Here is an 18,681-nt window from a genome sequence, read left to right on the forward strand (position 1 = left end):
TTTAAGTGTGGTAGGCATACTTATTTGTTGGTGATATTGAAATAAACTGACTGAAATCAATCCCCATTGCGTAGTTCATGGTGTCCAGTGAATGGGAGTGGCTCGCGCCCACGGGAAGCGGCACAATACACCAGGAAGGGAGGCGCGCGACTCGCCGATCGATGGTCAAAACATCAATCGAACCATCTCTTGTCTCTCTGTGGGAACTGCTTATCACGCACTAACCTTCTCTTCCGGGTCAAAATAATAGTCCAGGTCCTATGCAAAACGCACATTCAAACTATGATATTTGTACACATTTATGGCAACGATTTAAATATATGTGGGCTTCTAACATTATATAGTACAGTATCCCTACATCTTCCCTTCAAATTTATTGTATGCATTAATAAAATTCATCAATGTGGTTTCGCTAAGTAGGTATCTATCGTTGAAAATCAAGCAACCAAACAGTAGAATACTTCGAAAACGCAATTTTACTTCCTACACTAGGACCTATAGGAGTGACACAAGCCCGCGTTTCACGGTAGGTGGTAAACAGACGAAATTAAAGTAGAGTAACTTGATAAATTTTGTTAGTCGAGATGATTTTCTGCGGAAATTTACTAGACAAACTTAAAATCTATAAAATGTACAGATGATGTCATCGACTGTAGTGGGGAGAAAAGGAGTTACTTACAGTGTTTATACAGTACGGGCCTATCATCTACCCGGGTCGGTCATTTCTCCCCTCTGCGCTCGCTTTTTATCAATCTCCTCAGTTTTTTAGTGGTTTACGAATATACTATATATATATGGGGGTGTTATGAAAAAAATGTCAATAATTGACAATTGTATTTGTATTATACAGCGTGTCCACAAAAGAACTGAAACATTTTCAAGGCAAATGATACCAAATAAAAGACTATGTTTTATGTTGTAGATATGTATTTAAAGCCAAAGTTTTACAGTATTAGAAACTCAGTATAGCACGATATGAGCACCATAAGTGGCCTTGCATAAATCTATGCGAAATTTGACCTCTTGGAGGTTTTGGTTAGAACTTCAGGGGATGGTGTCCTACACTCGTCGGAGATGATTCAGATCCCGAATCTGCTCCGAGTAGACGTCATTCTTTACTGTACCCCAAAGAAAAAAGTCCAGAGGAGTCATATCTGGGCTCCTATGAGACCCTCCCCTGGATGGGCGCTTCTCGCTCACTGTATTGTGATCGCGCTCCATCCTGTTGAAAATAGGCAGGGCCATTCTCCATCTCAATGTCATCCAACTGTGGTAAAACGTACTCCTCTAACATGTAAATAAATGTCACAGTTTGTATCCCCCGAAGTACTGACCAAAACCTGGGAAGAGGTAAAATTTCCCTTAGATTTATGCCGGGCCACCAATGGTGCTCATATTGAGTTCTACTAAGTTTCTAATAAAACTTGAGGATTTTAGCTTTAAATACATATGTAAAACATTCAACATAGTCTCTTATTTGGTATCAGTATTTGCCTTTAAAATGTTTCAGTTCTTTTGTGGACGCCCTGTATTTTACTATTAGCTGCGCATTGCATTTACACTAAAGAATACAAAACATCCGGGTTTGCTGCAGTGCTACACACAATTAGAATTTTCATGTATTATTATATAGGTACTTCTTATTCAAAACAAAGTGAAAAATAAAAACCCTTAACATTAAAGTTGTGTATAATCAAGTGCATTAAAAATAGCAGGTCACGGTGAATGTTTCTAAGAATCTCATTCCGTACGTTCATTTACAACTACTTGCCTTGGGTAAAATAACAGATTCACTAAATAATAGAAAGACTGGAATGTGGACAGAACAACTGCTCTAGTTGCTCGCAGCGCGGGTCCACTGTCGAGTAACGGGCTTCGATACATGCTCGCGGGACTTTGGCGGCTACGGAGCCTCATTAACCACTGTTATTATAGCTGCGTATTTTACGTTAAATTATTACAACAATATTATTTGTCAGAAAACGCTGACACAATGCATCGACTGAGTGATTAAATCGCAAGTGTGGTTGGGTCGTCGTTCTGGGTTTATATTCTACAGACGCCATTTAGAATAAACTAACGTTGTGTGACGTAACCTGTAGTATACCATTGTTGTGCTTGAGGAATTCAATACATGGGCACATATTTTAGTTTTGAATAAAGGATGTTCAATCTATTTCTAAAAATATTTCAATGCATTATCATAATATGCAAATATCATTCCTGTGATTAAAAGCGTGCATCTTGATATAGTTGCGCACACTTGTACCAGAGTCGAGCGAGACACTGGTTCTGTTCTGTTCTGGCTGCTGCAATCTGCAGTGGCTGGCAGCTGTCGTCGGTATATCCAAGGTCGTTGATACGGAGCTATTTGACGCCATTGTCCTGTCTCGGTCCTTTCCTCGCACCCCCCCCCCTCCTTATCGTGTGACGTACCGGCGGATACAAGACATGGACTACACTTACACTTCCAATCCAATAGACTCTAGTTACAGATTTATATCTACTTAGAGATTCCAGCAGAGCCGTGCTAAAGGCGGTGACACACTATCGATCTTTTCCCCGATCAAGACCCCGAACCGAGCAGGGAGAAGGGAGAAGGGAGATAAATATCAGCAAAATTCTACTCCGAACATTTCCCCGAACATGACCAAGACCAGACGAATTCTACCGAGCGCGGCAAAAGGAAGTTTGGAGAGAGATAGAGAGTGTGTGCGAGTGAGAGCGCGGAACTATCAATGCTAGCGCAGGCGGCCGCTCGGTGCGGCGCTCGCGACGATGTACGGGGCAAAAATGTACCGTGACACACTATCGTACATCGGACCGATCTTTTCTTTGATCTTTCGCCAAAAAACCGCCTCCAGAGCGCTCGTCTCCCTGCTCGGCCTGATGTCTTGTTCGGCGTCTTGATCGGTGTACGGACCCGTGACACACTATCGAACATCCTCCCTTCGACCTCCCTTCTCCCTTCTCCCTGCTCGGTTCGGGGTCTTGTTCGGGGAAAAGATCGATAGTGTGTCACCGTCTTAAGGGGGATACTGTACTACCCTTTATATCACTTGGTATCAGGCTTTTTACCATTCTCTTGCGTATTTTTTATCGTGTTATATATCTTTTACAATTCTACTATCATGCTTGATATATCACTTGGTTTTTGTCTTTTTCAACCATTATTTTGCGTAATTTTGATATGGTATATATTTTTACAATTTGTTCATATTTCGTCTTTATAATGTTTAATAGCCTACACTGTATCACTTATAAGTAAATATACCAAAATATTTTATTAAAACAATTCGAGTTTTATTATTCTTTAATTTTGTATAATAATAATTATTAATTATATCGTGTGAAATAGTTTCACTAATACCTAAATATTACATTTTGCAAATTGTATAACAGTAATAAAATTATAGTTTTAATATTTAAAAACTAATCTAAAAAGTTATAAACATAGGTAAATTTAAAAAACTTGTTAAAAGGCACATACTTATATAATTTTTAAATGTCTTTAAATGATCTACACATAAAAAGAATTATTTCTTTAATGCTGTAGACGTACATTGGCCAATGACCACTATTGCTTAATCTGCGCAGCCACATTGCAACAACACGTAACGGATTCATTGTGGCTACCGAGCAACTGATAATTTATCCGATTGTCGTAAAGTGGGCGAGGACCACACATACGATAAGAATATCGTACAACACAGTGTCGTACGACCATCCCGAAAACGTATAGTGGGCGAGGGGCCTTATGAGATAACTAGGACGAAGATAAGTCCTGCATTTTCTTGCATCACGTTTCAGTATCGAGTATCGTAATAAACGCGAGGTAGTGAATGACACGTGTGTGAGGAGTGTGCGTCTGTGTGATAGTGAATTGTGATAGCGCGTTGTGCTGGTGCTGGTGTAGTGTGGTGTTGGTGTTGGAAGGGGGGGGGGGGGGGCGAGTGACGCACATGCGTGTCGTGGTGACGTAGCAATGCGACGCGTGACTCACATGATGGCCGCTAGGGTGGGGCCGCGCCCCACACAGTCACTCACTCACTACTGTTTTAACTGTACAAAAATAATATTTTATTAGTATTTTCATCTAAAGAAAGTTACTTAAGCATATTTATTGCTATTTTAAAATACATACGAACATATACTTTTTTTAATACTTGTCTGTAACGGAAGTGACCTACTCCACTTTATAATTCACTAATTCAGTGGTTTCCAAACTTTTGGTCAGGAGACCCACCACCACCTTGGAATTTTTTTCGTGACACACCTATTCAATAATAATAATAGGCTATGAAATAAGTATTATTAAGAATTTATTAATATTATAATGTACACAGAGAAACATACAGCCAAATGAAAATTTTGAGGATTATGTTGAAAGTATCAGAAATTGATTTACAAGAGACTTAATCTTATGATGATTTTAATGCTGACTACTACTGTTTGTTGGCCATTTCCACACATATCCTCTTTCTATCTATAATTTTTAAAGAGGTTACCAATGGTTAAGTCTACCCGCTGACTTTACTACAATAACTCAAGTTTAAAAAACTAGAAGTATCGTGTGAAAGAAAAAAACTGAAGAGTATGTTTCATTTGTTTGCAAGTTTATTTTGTAAATTGTGCAATTATCACCAATTCAATATATTTCACCAACCCGATCGTCTCCAACAATCATGGTCACTTCGTAATCATTTCCCTTGTTCACGGTAACATCATGATCATCTCCATATTGTGTTTGCAGCAACATTGTTAATCATAGGTTACAAAAACTTTGAAGACATTTTCCTTGATTGTAATATTAGAGCGTTGTTAATGTTTGGTCTCTTCCCGGGACCCACCAAAACTGCTCTCTGATTGTAGGGTTGTAACAGCTGTTTTTTTTTGTTTTTTTTTGAGGCAGCTAATAGTATTTGTGTATTTTTTAAGAACATAAAAGCTTGGTTACTGGGCTATGAAAATATGGACTCCACTTTAAATGCACAAAAATAGATTTTCAATTTTAAAATCTTGTTTTGGTTTTAAATCCTGTAATATGTTTTACTAGCTGTACCCGCGGGCTTTGCCCCGTTTAACTTCATAAGTATTCGCATGGCTCAATCACGTCCTGGTTGAAGTTCGTTCGCTGCGCTCACTTGCCTTCAGGTTAGCTCGTTCGCTACGCTAACTCGCCTCCAGGTTGAAGTTCGTTCGCTACGCTCACTCACCTTTTGGTTGCAAATTAGCCGTTGTCATAAATTAAAAAAAAATAATAGTGCTGCACCCTGTTGGTAATCCTTGTAACTTTAATGCTATTGAACATCATAGAACAGGACCAGCTTGTTTAATTGAAACAGCTGTTAAGAATTACCTATTAATTCCTTTTAAATATGAAAAATCATAAGGTTAACATGGGAAACTGCAGAGCCACTGGGGCGGAGCCCGAGAGTCCGATCAGATAAAAAACTACTTAGTTTTCCTATTTAATGCCCAAAGAATCGGTGTACCGAATTTCAGCCTCCTAGGTAAATGGGAAGTGGGAGAATTAGTGATGAGTGAGTCAGTGAGTCAGTCAGTCAGTGAGTCAGTGAGGGCTTTGCCTTTTATATATTTAGATTTTCAATCTTTGAATACATTTATGTTCATAAATTTAAATGGATAATATGTGAATTAATGAGGTGGTGTCACCTGTTTGCCATGTTATCTTATGGTAGGCCTATGTCTGGCGCTAGACAACACCACTTCCAACGTTGCCAATTCTACCAAGCCGCAGCCTGGAGTTAAAGGTGACCGTGGCAAAAACACTTGGCTAAAAACATTACGAAGTGACTATTCGGACGTCAAAATGACGTCACAACCCGTTCCCGTTCCAGTATTGCAAAATAATGAAAAGGGAACAGTTACTTTAAAAGCCATTATGGATTTACTTACTCGCTCACATTAAATTTCTGTGCAGGTTGAGGTTGCTTTAAAATTTTTCTATTTTGAAGTGAAATACGAGCATAATCAGTTAAGGATTGAGGGTTCCAACAGACTATTGAGCGTGAAAGCCATTTTTGCTATCAAAAGGAATTTTTTAAATGTTACAGAATGTTGGTTAGGTTAGGTTAGTTACGAACATTTTAATTGCAAAATTCTACTATCAAACAGAATTTTGAAATGTTACGGCAATTATGGTTAGGCTATGTAATAGTTTAGAACAGTTAAATTTCATAGCCCTAATCAATATTATAGTTGCGGGCAGATAAAGTGAAGTTGATTCCATCCATTTCGGCTAATGAGGTTAAGAGGCACTGCCGTTCCTATTCTAGGTTTGCTTGAGTGCAACCTGTTATTAAACAGTTTTAAAAAAAGTAACTGGATTAGGAACGTATAATGTGGCGTCATTTGGAACAGACGTGTGCGGCAGCGGCGCACGTCTGATGTGCAAATAGCCTATGCCAAAACATTAATTTTGTGTGCTTCTAACCGATCGGAGTGGTTGCATGGAGTAATGGAGGAAGGGAGGTACATGGTGAATATCACCAATTGAATGGCTCCCCGGAAAAACGTTCCAAGCGCCAGAATTAGAGTTTGCAGGTTTTTGATAGAAAAACGTTCCTTGTGCTTTTGTCTATCAAGTGGTGACATCTTTTGGCCGATTTTATAACTAAAACATTGAATTATGGGTAGGGGAATTTGGCACTCCCTGGAAGAACGTTCCTTGTGCAGCGTATTGGGCAGACAAGACCATGTCTTCACCAGTGTCAAGCCTTATTAAACAATTAAATAGAGGCAAAAAACTAAAGTTAGACATAGATTTTTGGAAGAAGAAAGTTGAAAAGAGTCATAGAAATAGCAAAAAAGAGAAAAAAAAACTACAAAAATGAAGTAGTGCCTGAAAAAGTACCTATTTCTGAAGTAATTGGAAAACGTTACTTGTGCTACAATGTACACTACAGTTGAACACTATAATGTTTGTGATCCAGAATATTTACCAGGACACAGGAATTTAATTTCCATTTATAAATACTTATCTATATATATAATTCCGTAAGTCAAATTTTTGTAAAGAAATTGTGAGTGACTGGATGGCCGTAGAAGGATGGGAGGGGTCTTATTTTAAAGGTCTTGACGTGAATTTTGAGGGAAAACTATTAATTTTTCTTATTTTTTTACCATAAATTCGCAACAGAATTAAACTTTTCCCATTAAAACAACATGGGGTTTAATTTGTTTACATCTTTTGAAATTAAAACAGCTGTGCCACAGATTTGAAAACAGTCATCAATACACGCATTTGGTTTACTTTTAGCCAGTCAACTATGAAATGTATACTATAATAAAACTGAAATATTGAAGATTAGTCGAAAAAACGTCTGCATTCTTTGTTTATTTAAATCATATACTCAAGTTTCATTTTTTCATGCTTTTACGTTATTGTCGTGTTAAAGGAATAAACGACATAGAATAAATATTCTGTATAAATAATCAAAGAGTCGAAATTAAATCTAACTTCTGTTTTGTTTTTATTTTTAAATCATATGTTCAAGTTTATTTTAAATGATGTTGTTTTCTTTATATTTCTACACATTTTAAGGTTAAGGTTGTGTAAATATATACAACTAAAATAACCTATAAATGTTATTGGTTCTAAAATGGTGTATTTGCATTCCTTCGTAAGTAAATTTTTTTAGTGCAGTGAATATACAACGTAGAGTAATCATATTCGATCACACTTTTATAAAATCACCAGGGATTCAAGATGTTTTGGTATGTAGGCTGCTGGATATATATTATTTTCATTATAAGTACTGTAATTAATATGAACGCCAGGGGAATACCACAAAGGCGGGGAACTGTTCATAGGAATGACAGTGCGCGTAGGAGAGCAAGAGTAGATAATGACGAACTTAATCAAGATATGTTACAACCCCTTTTTAGGAGACCCATGGTAGACGAGAGAAATGTAAAGATCCATGATGCAGGATTATTGGACCAAGAGTGCATTCAATGTAGTGCTCTTCATTTTAGAGAAGAACTAACGAATAATCATTTTATGACATGTTGCCATAACGGACTTATTAACCTTCCTCAGTCAAAAACTAATGTAGAACTTAAAATTTTGTTTGAAGAGAGCCCACAACTGTATAAATTCATTCGACAATGCAACAGTGCGATGGCTTTTGCTTATTTTTCAGCCAGGAAGAAAGATATTCCAGGAAAAGGACCATACTGTTTCAAAATTCAAGGACAGATTTATCGTTCAATCTCAGATTTGCTGCCTCAACATGATGAAGACCCCGTGTATGGCCAATCGTACATTATTGACACATCAACAGCAACAGAAATTCGTCAAAGGCGTCGAGAAAATAGTGACTTAAAACCTGAAATATTGTCAAAACTAGCTGAAATTCTATTAGAAAATCCATTTGCACAAATTTACAAAAGAGCTTCGGAAGAAATGGTTGTACAAGGTGACAGTGAATTAGAACTTAGGTTTGTAGACAGGATAAATATGGATCGTCGTAGGTATAATAAGCCTACTGCAGATGAAATTGCAGGCGTATTCAATTCATCTGAAGGCGAACCTCCAATGAATTTTTAAAATTCCAAACAGGGAAGCTTTTATTTATCCTCATTAACCACAAGACCAAAGCTACCTTAGTAAACCAGTATTTATTCACAAACAATGATATGTTTGCTGCCTTTTTATGTTAAACCACTGGAGTGATTCAAATTATTTATTGAAAATGACATCAACAAAAGCAAACAAAGAAGAACAACAAACTGGTTTTTACACAAAAGATATGGTGTAGGGATGCCTATTCTGACACATAGATAATGTTATTCTGAGTTTGTTTAAATACCGGTATTGCAAAAAGTTGTTTTACATTTGAGCTTTTTAGGGACTTATGTCCCTACAAGCCACTAGTTATTAGTAAATTAGAACCTAGCTGTTGTCAATTTACTGTTTAATGTCTTATATGTTATTTTTGTTAAGTGAATGGGCTGATTTATTTAAGGATTTCTCATGTTCCTGCATACACAACGGCTGCAAGACTATACCATTTGTGACTGACTATACTGTTGACTATACTGTACCAAGATAATACGTTTTTTTACAAGATTTGGTGTGTTCTTTTAGTTAAATGAAGTGCAATATTGTAAGTCCCAAGCACACAAACAATATCACCTTAATACAAAGGCTAGGGGTTATGTACGTTTTATTAACAAGATATTGTGTATTCTTTTAGTAAAATAAGATTCAATATTGTAAAAAAAATCTTTCACTTGCAGTTTGAGAATTTCTGTACCTAAGCAATAAAAATAATGAATTATTGCAGCTATTAAAACTTTATTCTTTACAAAACGTTCCAAACGCCAGTATTGTAGAACGCTATGTTTTAGTAGAAAAACGTTGCTTGTGCATATCAACTACGCCCAAGCAACGTTTTTCCACTTAAAATGTCAAAAGCTTAATAATTTTAAAAAAAATCCTTATAACATTGTTTTGACTAGACCTATCAAGTAGAATCTAAAAAAATCCAAAAATAATCTTTAAAAAATTACTATCTTAAAGTTTTTTTTAGTTTTTGTAAAGTTTACAAAACGGCGCATGGAACGTTTTTCCAGGGAGCCATTCATTTGTTTACAGTTCTTAAGAAGCATTAATCGTGATTTATGCAATACCTGTCTACCTCGACCTTTGAATGCATTCTTTCAAAAAGAGAAGGTTCCAAAACGCTCTGGGTATGTTCCGTTTAGGGTAAATGAAAAATGAAATGAAAAATCATTTATTTACACAGGCAAACTACACAGGGTAGAATGGACATTGGCCATACAGAGCAGCCTACTGGCGAAAGTGGAACAAAAAAATGTCCACAAAATCGTTGCCCGCTCCGCTCCCAAACGCTAGAAAAACAAACAAGATTGTTCCAAAGCTAACCGCTACGCTCGCAACAGCGGTTTGTGAGCACGTTACTACTTGATTGTATGGTTTGATTTTGTCGCTCTAAATCGCGCCGCTCCCAGTCGCTCTAAATTGCGCCGCTCCCAGTCGCTGTATGTGTGTTTCTACCCTAAGAATTTGTTTAAATAAGAATTTTTCTTATACAAATAACTAATGATGGATGGTGATTTAATGCATTGTATAACAAAAACCTATTTACACTTTTGAAAAGAATCAAATAAAAATATGTTATTAACTGGTTTTTTGTGTTATTTAAAAAGAATTTGGCCTACATGTGTAAAAGATAAGGGTGCTTTTGAACCTTGATGTATGCAAGACTCTTACAAGTGAAGAAATATAATATTTTATTCATTACATTTCAATTTTAATTTTTTTCAATAATAGTGACCATTGTTGCATATGACAAATTATTTTCAGATTCTAAACTGTGCTCTTATTAGCGACTATGAATTGAGGCTCTAAACTCTAGGTTGGAAGAAGACTGATAATGTCAATAGTACGATGTTTACAATTACCTTCCCACTCTCACATGACTCTAGTTTACATTTCCATTATCAACTTGATTACACAATCTCATCCAACAAAAACATTGTTTTACATTTGTTAAAACCTAACCACACCTTACTTGTGACTCACAATTTTGTGGTTTTCAACTTTTACTGACCCTCATGGCAGCCCAGTACTGGGTTAGTGCCATCATTGTTTGAGAACATTGAACTCAATGAGTTTCACTCATATTGTGACCAATTTAGATGCCTAGAGATTTCTCAAACAAGTTTTTGCAATGTGTGTTAAATATTGATTAGGCTACAGGGACAATGTAGTTATATACGTACCTGAATATGAACAAAAGATAAGTTTAAAACAAAGTGAGATGCCCCTTTTTGATACAGACTTAGACCAATAATTTCTTTAAACCATTGAGTAAAATCTGATGATCAAAGATAGTTAATTTAATATTGTTCTTAACTGCTAATTATTAATTTTTAGGAGTTTTACTTAGGGAAAGTAAATTAAAATATGTCTCAAAGTATATTTCCACTTATACTGTTTACATGCAGTACGGTAAATATACAAGATGGTATTGTGATCTATTTTGATTGGACACTTCAGTCATTATTAAACTTGTTGCTAATGTTGTGTAAATATTTGTTTCAATGCCATATTGCAGCATATGTCATAGCTGGTTACTAATGGTGTGTTGTTAATTCTTTGGACTACGATTTTGAAAGGACATGTAAAGTTTTTCTATTGAAATATTGTCAATCCATAGATATTTGGCTTGGCTTAATTTGGTAATTGTTTTCGTTTTGTTTCAGGGTCTTTTGGACAGGTACCTAATTCCAAAGGCAAGCAATGCCGAAAGTAAAGTGTTCTACCTGAAAATGAAGGGAGACTACTACAGGTACCTGGCAGAGGTTGCAACAGGGGACACAAGGAATGGTGAGTAAAGAGTTGGGAGAGTAAACCAAAGATCCCATTAAGGGAAATTATCTCAAAAACATATGGGAAAGTAATCACTTGTAAAAACTGATTATTCCACATGTATTCACCGTGAAATTATGACTCAAATGACTAAGAAATTAAATTGACAACTAGGCTTTGGTTTTGGTTTTATTGGAGCACATTTGCATTTTACACATCTGAAACATTGGACAGTGTAATTTGACCACGGAAGTTTTATCATCCAAGATGTACTTCACTTAACAACTTAGCTAATTTCTAATATCTTAGCTAATATCTCTCTCCACAAGCCCAAATTTATTTCCAAATAAAATGTAGGGATACTTCAGTGTGACTGTTAAACTATCCCCATTTTGAAAACTACAAATTGCAGAAACCCAATGACAAATAATGTGTGTATATTGATGTTTTCAAAAAGTCCATACCTACTAACTTTTCTAAATTAACAGGGTCTACAGCCAGATCGGAAACTGGGAAAACGCAAAACAGGGAATCGTACATGCATTTTGATAGCTGAGAAAAGTATGCGAATATTTGCCGTTTGTCTCTTCTTTTTTTGCCATCGTGTATAGCAGAGTTGTAATGTTTGTGAAAGTCACTGCAATTAATTGTAACAGACTTTGCTGTGATTCTAATAAATCATGGATATTGCCGATTCGCACATGAAGTGGATGTTGCCGTGATTGCAGAAAATCATTACAGTTATTGCTATGGTCGCTGGAGATCATGACTGTTGGACATAGTCAGTTGTAAGTTTAGAACTGATTCAAAATTAAATTAACAGTCAGTCAATTTTTAAATATAAAAATTTGATTCTCACTGTTATTAATTTTATTTTGAAACAGTTCTATATTGAAATTTATAACATTTGGACTTGGATTGGAGATTTGAGACCTAAGGTTTAGAATTTGGATTCAAGATCTAAAATTCCTGGATTTTCCATTTCTAATATCTGTGGTTACTACAACCGAAATTAAAAACCCAAGATTGGATTAGTCAATGTATAAAGAATGCATTACTGAACCATAAAAATGTGTTCCATGTTATTTTCTTATTGCTGTATTATTGTAGGTTTAATTAATTTACAGTTTTAATCACACATGAAAGTGACCAAATTAATGACTAATGTCCATAAAAGAGGACATTCTTCTATTACATGGATTTTCACAGTGGGTTGTTCCCTAGGTTAAAAAATGATGTATTTTCTGTCAACAGCCGTGGTAGACGACTCACAGAAAGCCTACCAAGATGCGTTTGAAATCAGCAAAGCCAAAATGCAACCAACACATCCAATCAGGCTGGGCCTTGCGCTCAACTTCTCAGTTTTCTACTATGAAATCCTCAATTCACCTGACAAAGCGTGTCAGTTAGCAAAACAGGTCTGTTACTTTCCAGGTTGATGTTATACCAAGGCTGGTTGGTGCGTGGTTACTACAAAATAGATGTCACAGGATTAGCATGAAAGTAAATATTTACCCTAAATTTTGCATCTAGTAGAGTTTTTATTAATTCTTATTTTGTAGCCTTGTTAATTTACAGAGAATAATATTTACTTTCATGCTGACCAGTGTTTTAACTGTTCTTAAACTATATTTAAAAGCCTAAAACACATTTTGTATTCAGCTGTGGTGGACGATTCACAAAAAGCATACCAAGAGGCTTTTGACATTGCCAAGTCAAAAATGCAACCCACACATCCGATCCGGTTGGGCTTAGCTCTCAACTTCTCGGTCTTCTATTACGAGATTATAAATTCCCCAGCGAGAGCTTGCCATTTGGCAAAGCAGGTAAAACGGTTTTTAACTATAAAGCTCTAACCTACGTGTGTCGATTGTCTAAAAGGTTTGATTAGCATGTTTGCTTGGAGTTTTAATGCTAATAACTCATTAGAGAAATCCTTGGATTTTGTGTGAGCTCTCTACATGCTATGATTAATCTTTTTCTTATGGGTTGATGAGTTTGATCAAGTTAATTTATTGTGAGCTTAACAAAACTACACATACAACTATTATACTAAAGTGGATTCCCTCATATAAAGAACATTGACTCTAAAAACTGATGGTTAAACTATTATTTTTTGGTAGAAAACTTTATAACACACAATACCTATCAATTATAACGGAAGTGTACTATTGTCGAGACTAGGACCAGGTAAAAATGGGCTGGGTCGGCTGATAATATGGCGTCGGGCATATGTCCCCCCTCCAAGTTCCCTCATTATACAATCGGTTTACCTACTTGTGTAGGCTCTTGGTTTAAGATAAGTTTAACAGCAGTATTGATAAAATGCATTAAACAGTCCACTTCATTAAGGATCAATACCAATCCTCTAATTTTTAATTTTTTTTTTTACATTCATTGTATGTAAACACCACCAACCAGGCTTAAATAAATAAATGCATGTGTTTTGTGAAATTGGCTTGTAATTAATTGTTGTTTTGTATGCTTATCACAATTAATTATTCAGATGATCAGTTATTTTCTGAGAGTAATGTACTAACATTTATTGTTCAACTCTGGCCACATAAAGATGTAGAGGTAGAATCAATCTGTTTAGCCAGTCAAAAGGATTTTGAACCCAGTGGCATTTGCTCCCAGTAGGGTCAGTCCCGGAATTCCTGCTGTGGCTGTTCCGATGTGACTCAACCATTGTTGTACTTAGTTGCAACAGAACTGTTTATTGTGAACATTAATTTTACCATCTTCTTCTGCAAATAAAGACGCACATTTTCAGTTCTAACTTCACCTAACCGCAAGTTAAACAGTATAGGCCTATCTATGTTAAAGTAGTATATAAACTACTAGCTGGCCCGACAGACGTCGTCCTGTCCTAATGTGGTTTTATGTCAAATGCTCATTCATTTTCAAGATGAGCTCGTTCGAATGGCTCAATCACGTTCTGGTTGAAGTTCGTTCGCTACGCTCACTCACCTGTCACCTTTAGGTTGGAGCTCGTTTGCTGCGCTCACTTGCCTTCAGGTTAGCTCGTTCGCTACGCTAACTCACCTCCAGGTTGAAGTTTGTTCGCTACGCTCAATCACCTTTTGTTTGCACATTAGCTGTTGTCATAAATTAAAAAAATAATAATAGTGCTGCACCCTGTTGGTAAACCTATTAAATTTTTAATGCTATTGAACATCACAGAATCAAATTGTTTAGTTGAACCAGCTGTTAAGATTCTTTAATTCCATTTAAATATGAGTACTCATAAGGTTAACACAGCTGTTTCAATTAAACAAGTTGGTTCTGTTCTATGATGTGCAATAGCATTAAAGTTACAAGGATTACCAACAGGGTGCAGCACTATTATTTTTTTTTTATTTATGACAACAGCTAATTTGCAACCAAAAGGTGAGTGAGCGTAGCGAACGAACTTCAACCTGGAGGCGAGTTAGCGTAGCGAACGAGCTAACCTGAAGGCAAGTGAGCGCAGCGAACGAGCTCCAACCTAAAGGTGAGTGAGTGTAGCGAACAAACTTCAACCAGGACATGATTGAGCCATGCGAATGAGCTCACTTATGAAGTAAATCGGGGCAAAGCCCGTGGGTACAGCTAGTGTATAGATAAACAGACTACTAATTTTTTTAAGATTGAGGGCGTAAGATATGGTAGCTTATTTATATTGTCAATAATCAATCCTGGAGGCAATGATGAATAAATTGTGCTCTACAGTATATACAAACTAATATATTAAAAAGTTGTGATAAAGTGCATATTCAAATTTAAATTGTGTCAAAAGAAATAGTCAATGTGCAATATGAGTATTGATTATAACAATTTGTACTGTGTTTTATCAATCAAACTGCACTGATTCCTAACACAAAGGATATTTTTTTGAACAGTCGTTGTTTAATCATCCTTATTGAAATATGTTATATGGGAGATTTATGACCGTTTATGACTGCTGTCCTCCAGTAGACTGGAAGGGAGAACTTGTGTCTGCTGTTCTGCTGGAATATGGTGGACTCATGGGCAAGGTTATGTCAAAGGTGAATGACTGTTGTATCACACTCTCAAAGCCAATGCTTACTCTTCTTCTTCATTTGAAACTCCAACTGTCTACTGATGAGCAAGTTGTTCCCAAACTTTGAAGGCAATGTTTGTTGTTTCAGGCATTCGACGATGCGATTGCCGAACTGGACACACTAAACGAGGACAGCTACAAGGACTCTACCCTGATCATGCAGCTGCTGAGAGACAACCTAACGTTATGGACATCAGACACGCAAGGCGATGGGGACGAACCCCAAGAGGGCGGAGACAACTAATACCCTTCCCTCCACTCCCTCTCCCACACTTGCATACGCCGTTCTACACACTTGAATGTTAGCAAATATCCAAAGCTATGCCGATCATTTTGTTTATTTATTTCGATGTATGTTTTCGAAAGTTCTTCTTTATTGTATAAAATTTTGATACTCCGTTTGTTGTCAGACATGTTGTTGTTATTTCTGTACGATGTTACTTTTAATTTTACTCGTAAATTTTATTGTCGGGCTTTACATTAAAATTTAGAAATGCACGGCTTGTTTGTTCTACTGATGTAGGATGCAATAAATTTACAATAAAATAATTTTGAAAGTGTCGAGTGTTGTGATGTACGACGACGGACGGCGTGGCATAGCTTTGTTAATACTTGCTTTCAGGAACATGGAGCCTCCCCTCGCAGCTTACACTTCACGAACCGATCACTTTGCGCGCGACACTTCATCTCCATCTCTCGGTCTAAGTGGATGTGTTGTGAAAGAACTTTCGATCAGGGTGTTAATCGGCTCTTTGTAATTTTCTGTGAATCGTACTGTGTCCGTTTTTCTAGACCGTAAGAGTATCGGTTAGTGTACACGGTCGAATAATTGTCAAAACACAGTATCTCCGATACCCAGTTGTTTAAATGTTTCTTCTGAAAATATTAATTTGTAAACTTTTTAACACTCAAAAGAAAAATCAAATTTGTTCATCATGAAATATACTATGGGAGATTAGATGAAAACTTTTATTATTATACAATAAACTATGTTATTTGTATGGAATCTTTTGTAATTTGTTACATCACTCTTGGCTAAATTCACTTGGCTTGGCAGTGGTCCCTCTCCTCGACTGTCGACTGCATGATCTGAGACCAATTGTACCTGTATCCGTTTGTATTCGGTAAAAGAAGTGTTGAGCCCATCTGAACATCTCAAATGTTGTATAGACGTGACGCAAAATGTGAATGGTTTTTGCTGTTGTGCTCTACATATTCCTGAACTTTCCAAGACAAATTCCTTCCTTACGTCGAATCAAATTGACATGCTGCCATATGTTTTAGTGCTCAAAAAATCTCTAAATCCGAAAGGAAGGGTCAGATCTTTGAAAGTTCTCTCTACTCGTGTAATCACTCATTTCCTTCATATTAAACCTATTTTTATTTATAAATACCGTTATATCTTTTATTCTGTCCTTAGATTTTTCATGCCGTTAACGTTATACAAGAATTTGACGTAAATATACATAGCTATTTTCACACATAAGCGTTTTGTAATTTTAATGTGTCCGTTGTAAACACTCATTATAAGTTTGCGAGTAATATTTGATTTTATTGATCGGTAGCTAAATTAGCTTTTGTAAGTTTTTCAAAGGGTAATTGTAACATTGATCTTGTTCTCTAAATGCATGTGAATAAGCCATGCTTTCACTAATGTGTGAAATTTTGTTTACATAAATTAAACAAACCTGACAACCTGGCGTCATATTTTTAAGTTGTGAGTGATTCAAATTCTAATTGGACATCCAAATAGTCGCGACAGGAACTGTGTTGTTTCATGCCTTAGCATTTCATTTAGTTTGGACTGCATTTGAAGCCTAGAATGCATGCGGATGTCCAATAATCACCCAAAGATTCGTTTTATGACTCCAGTTGAAAAATGTACTAAAACATTTAAGTTGAAATCTAATTATAATTTTTGTTACTACTTATTTCAACATGTCTATAGTTGTCATATTTTATTTTTGTTCAACATTAGAATTTAATATATTAAAATTTTCAAGATTTTGTCTTGTTTACTCAATTAGGATGATGCCCCAATCTCTGAGGTAGTTAATCGAATTATTACAAAATTATGGCCATACAAGTGGAGTCTGAGGCAGCAATTGACAGGGATTAATTTATCTTAAAAATAATATAAAAATATGAAATATTAGACAGATAGAAAAAAGATTAATAGGTTGTCATTTAGTTTTAATTGAACGAAAGATAATGTTAGAAGAATGGGTTTATCATTATTTTTTATCACTGATTGATGCTCACAGGAAGTTCAATGACAAGAGCTTAAATGCCAGAAGTGCTTCCATCTAATTATTTATTTACCTTTTAAAACTACTATTAATCTTACCAGGAAATAAAAATAAAGAAATATAAATATAATCCCTGATCTCGCCAGAGATTTTTGAGAGGGCAATTGCTCTGTTTCATTTAAACCAGTTTTAACAAAAGTTAAAGGTTTTATGATATAGTTCAAAATAGGCAAATTCTGACAAAGATTTCTCAATGGAACTAGGAACTCATATTCTGCCTCGGTTCCTTAGTGATAAAAATCAAGATTCCTTTTTGTCAAGAAATGCAAACTACAGTGACAATTCTTAACACATTTTCTCATTACAACTAAATAGACTGAGTTAATAAACTGCAAAAATTGCAATAAAATTGTAGGTAGGCCTATTAGATGATATTGTCTTTGAAATGCTTAGATATTTTCACTAAAAAGGCTTTATGAACTGCATCTAATTTAAATGTAGTCTTTCAAAAACTATACAAACATTTAGGGTTTACCCTAAATCTATTGAAGTAACATTATGTTTAACGAGTACATAGGTTTGCTGCTGTAGTAAGGGTAATAAAGTGTGTTTTTAATAAAATATTTATTATAAGCTTAGTGTGGCCTAAATAAATTGTCAAGTTTGATTAAACTATATCCATAAACAAGCAAACTACAACCCTTTACTTAATGGGAATTTTAAATTTACAATTATATCCTGTAACCTAACCAATAACCGTTCAATGGATGCAACATTTACTTACGGTTATTGACACGATCGTGAGTGCCGATTGTGGTATCGCCGAGACCGCATAATATGCTCATGAATGTTTTCGCAATAACGAATGATGATCACGTTATCACAGACCGCAACATTTACTTACATGTTAATGACATTAACATTATTACCCAGACAGCAACAGTTACTTACGGGTGTTGCCGCGACCTGGAGTGACGACGTTATCGCCCAGTTGCCGGGATCGA

General features: G+C 35.9%; 1 protein-coding gene across 5 annotated transcripts in view; it reads left to right on the forward strand.

Moving 5' to 3' along the window:
• Positions 1 to 17,435, forward strand: part of LOC128988428 (14-3-3 protein zeta) — a 47,622-nt gene extending 30,187 nt beyond the window's left edge. For 4 of the 5 annotated variants that reach the window (XM_054409698.1, XM_054409696.1, XM_054409700.1 and 1 more), the window contains exons 3-5: positions 11,260 to 11,383; positions 12,620 to 12,783; positions 15,517 to 17,435. In XM_054409698.1, coding sequence (XP_054265673.1) covers positions 11,260 to 11,383; positions 12,620 to 12,783; positions 15,517 to 15,672 — 444 coding nt within the window. In that variant the 3' untranslated portion in view covers positions 15,673 to 17,435. Of the gene's footprint in view, positions 1 to 11,259; positions 11,384 to 12,619; positions 12,784 to 13,027; positions 13,192 to 15,516 lie in introns of all 5 variants that reach the window. The other variant, XM_054409697.1, reaches the window with a different exon arrangement.
• The last annotated feature ends 1,246 nt before the right edge of the window (positions 17,436 to 18,681 follow it).

This window comes from Macrosteles quadrilineatus, unplaced genomic scaffold (assembly GCF_028750875.1).
Source record: "Macrosteles quadrilineatus isolate MER2022 unplaced genomic scaffold, UCM_ALF_1.0 Scaffold_3__2_contigs__length_128488019, whole genome shotgun sequence".
In the NCBI taxonomy this organism is placed as follows: domain Eukaryota; kingdom Metazoa; phylum Arthropoda; class Insecta; order Hemiptera; family Cicadellidae; genus Macrosteles; species Macrosteles quadrilineatus.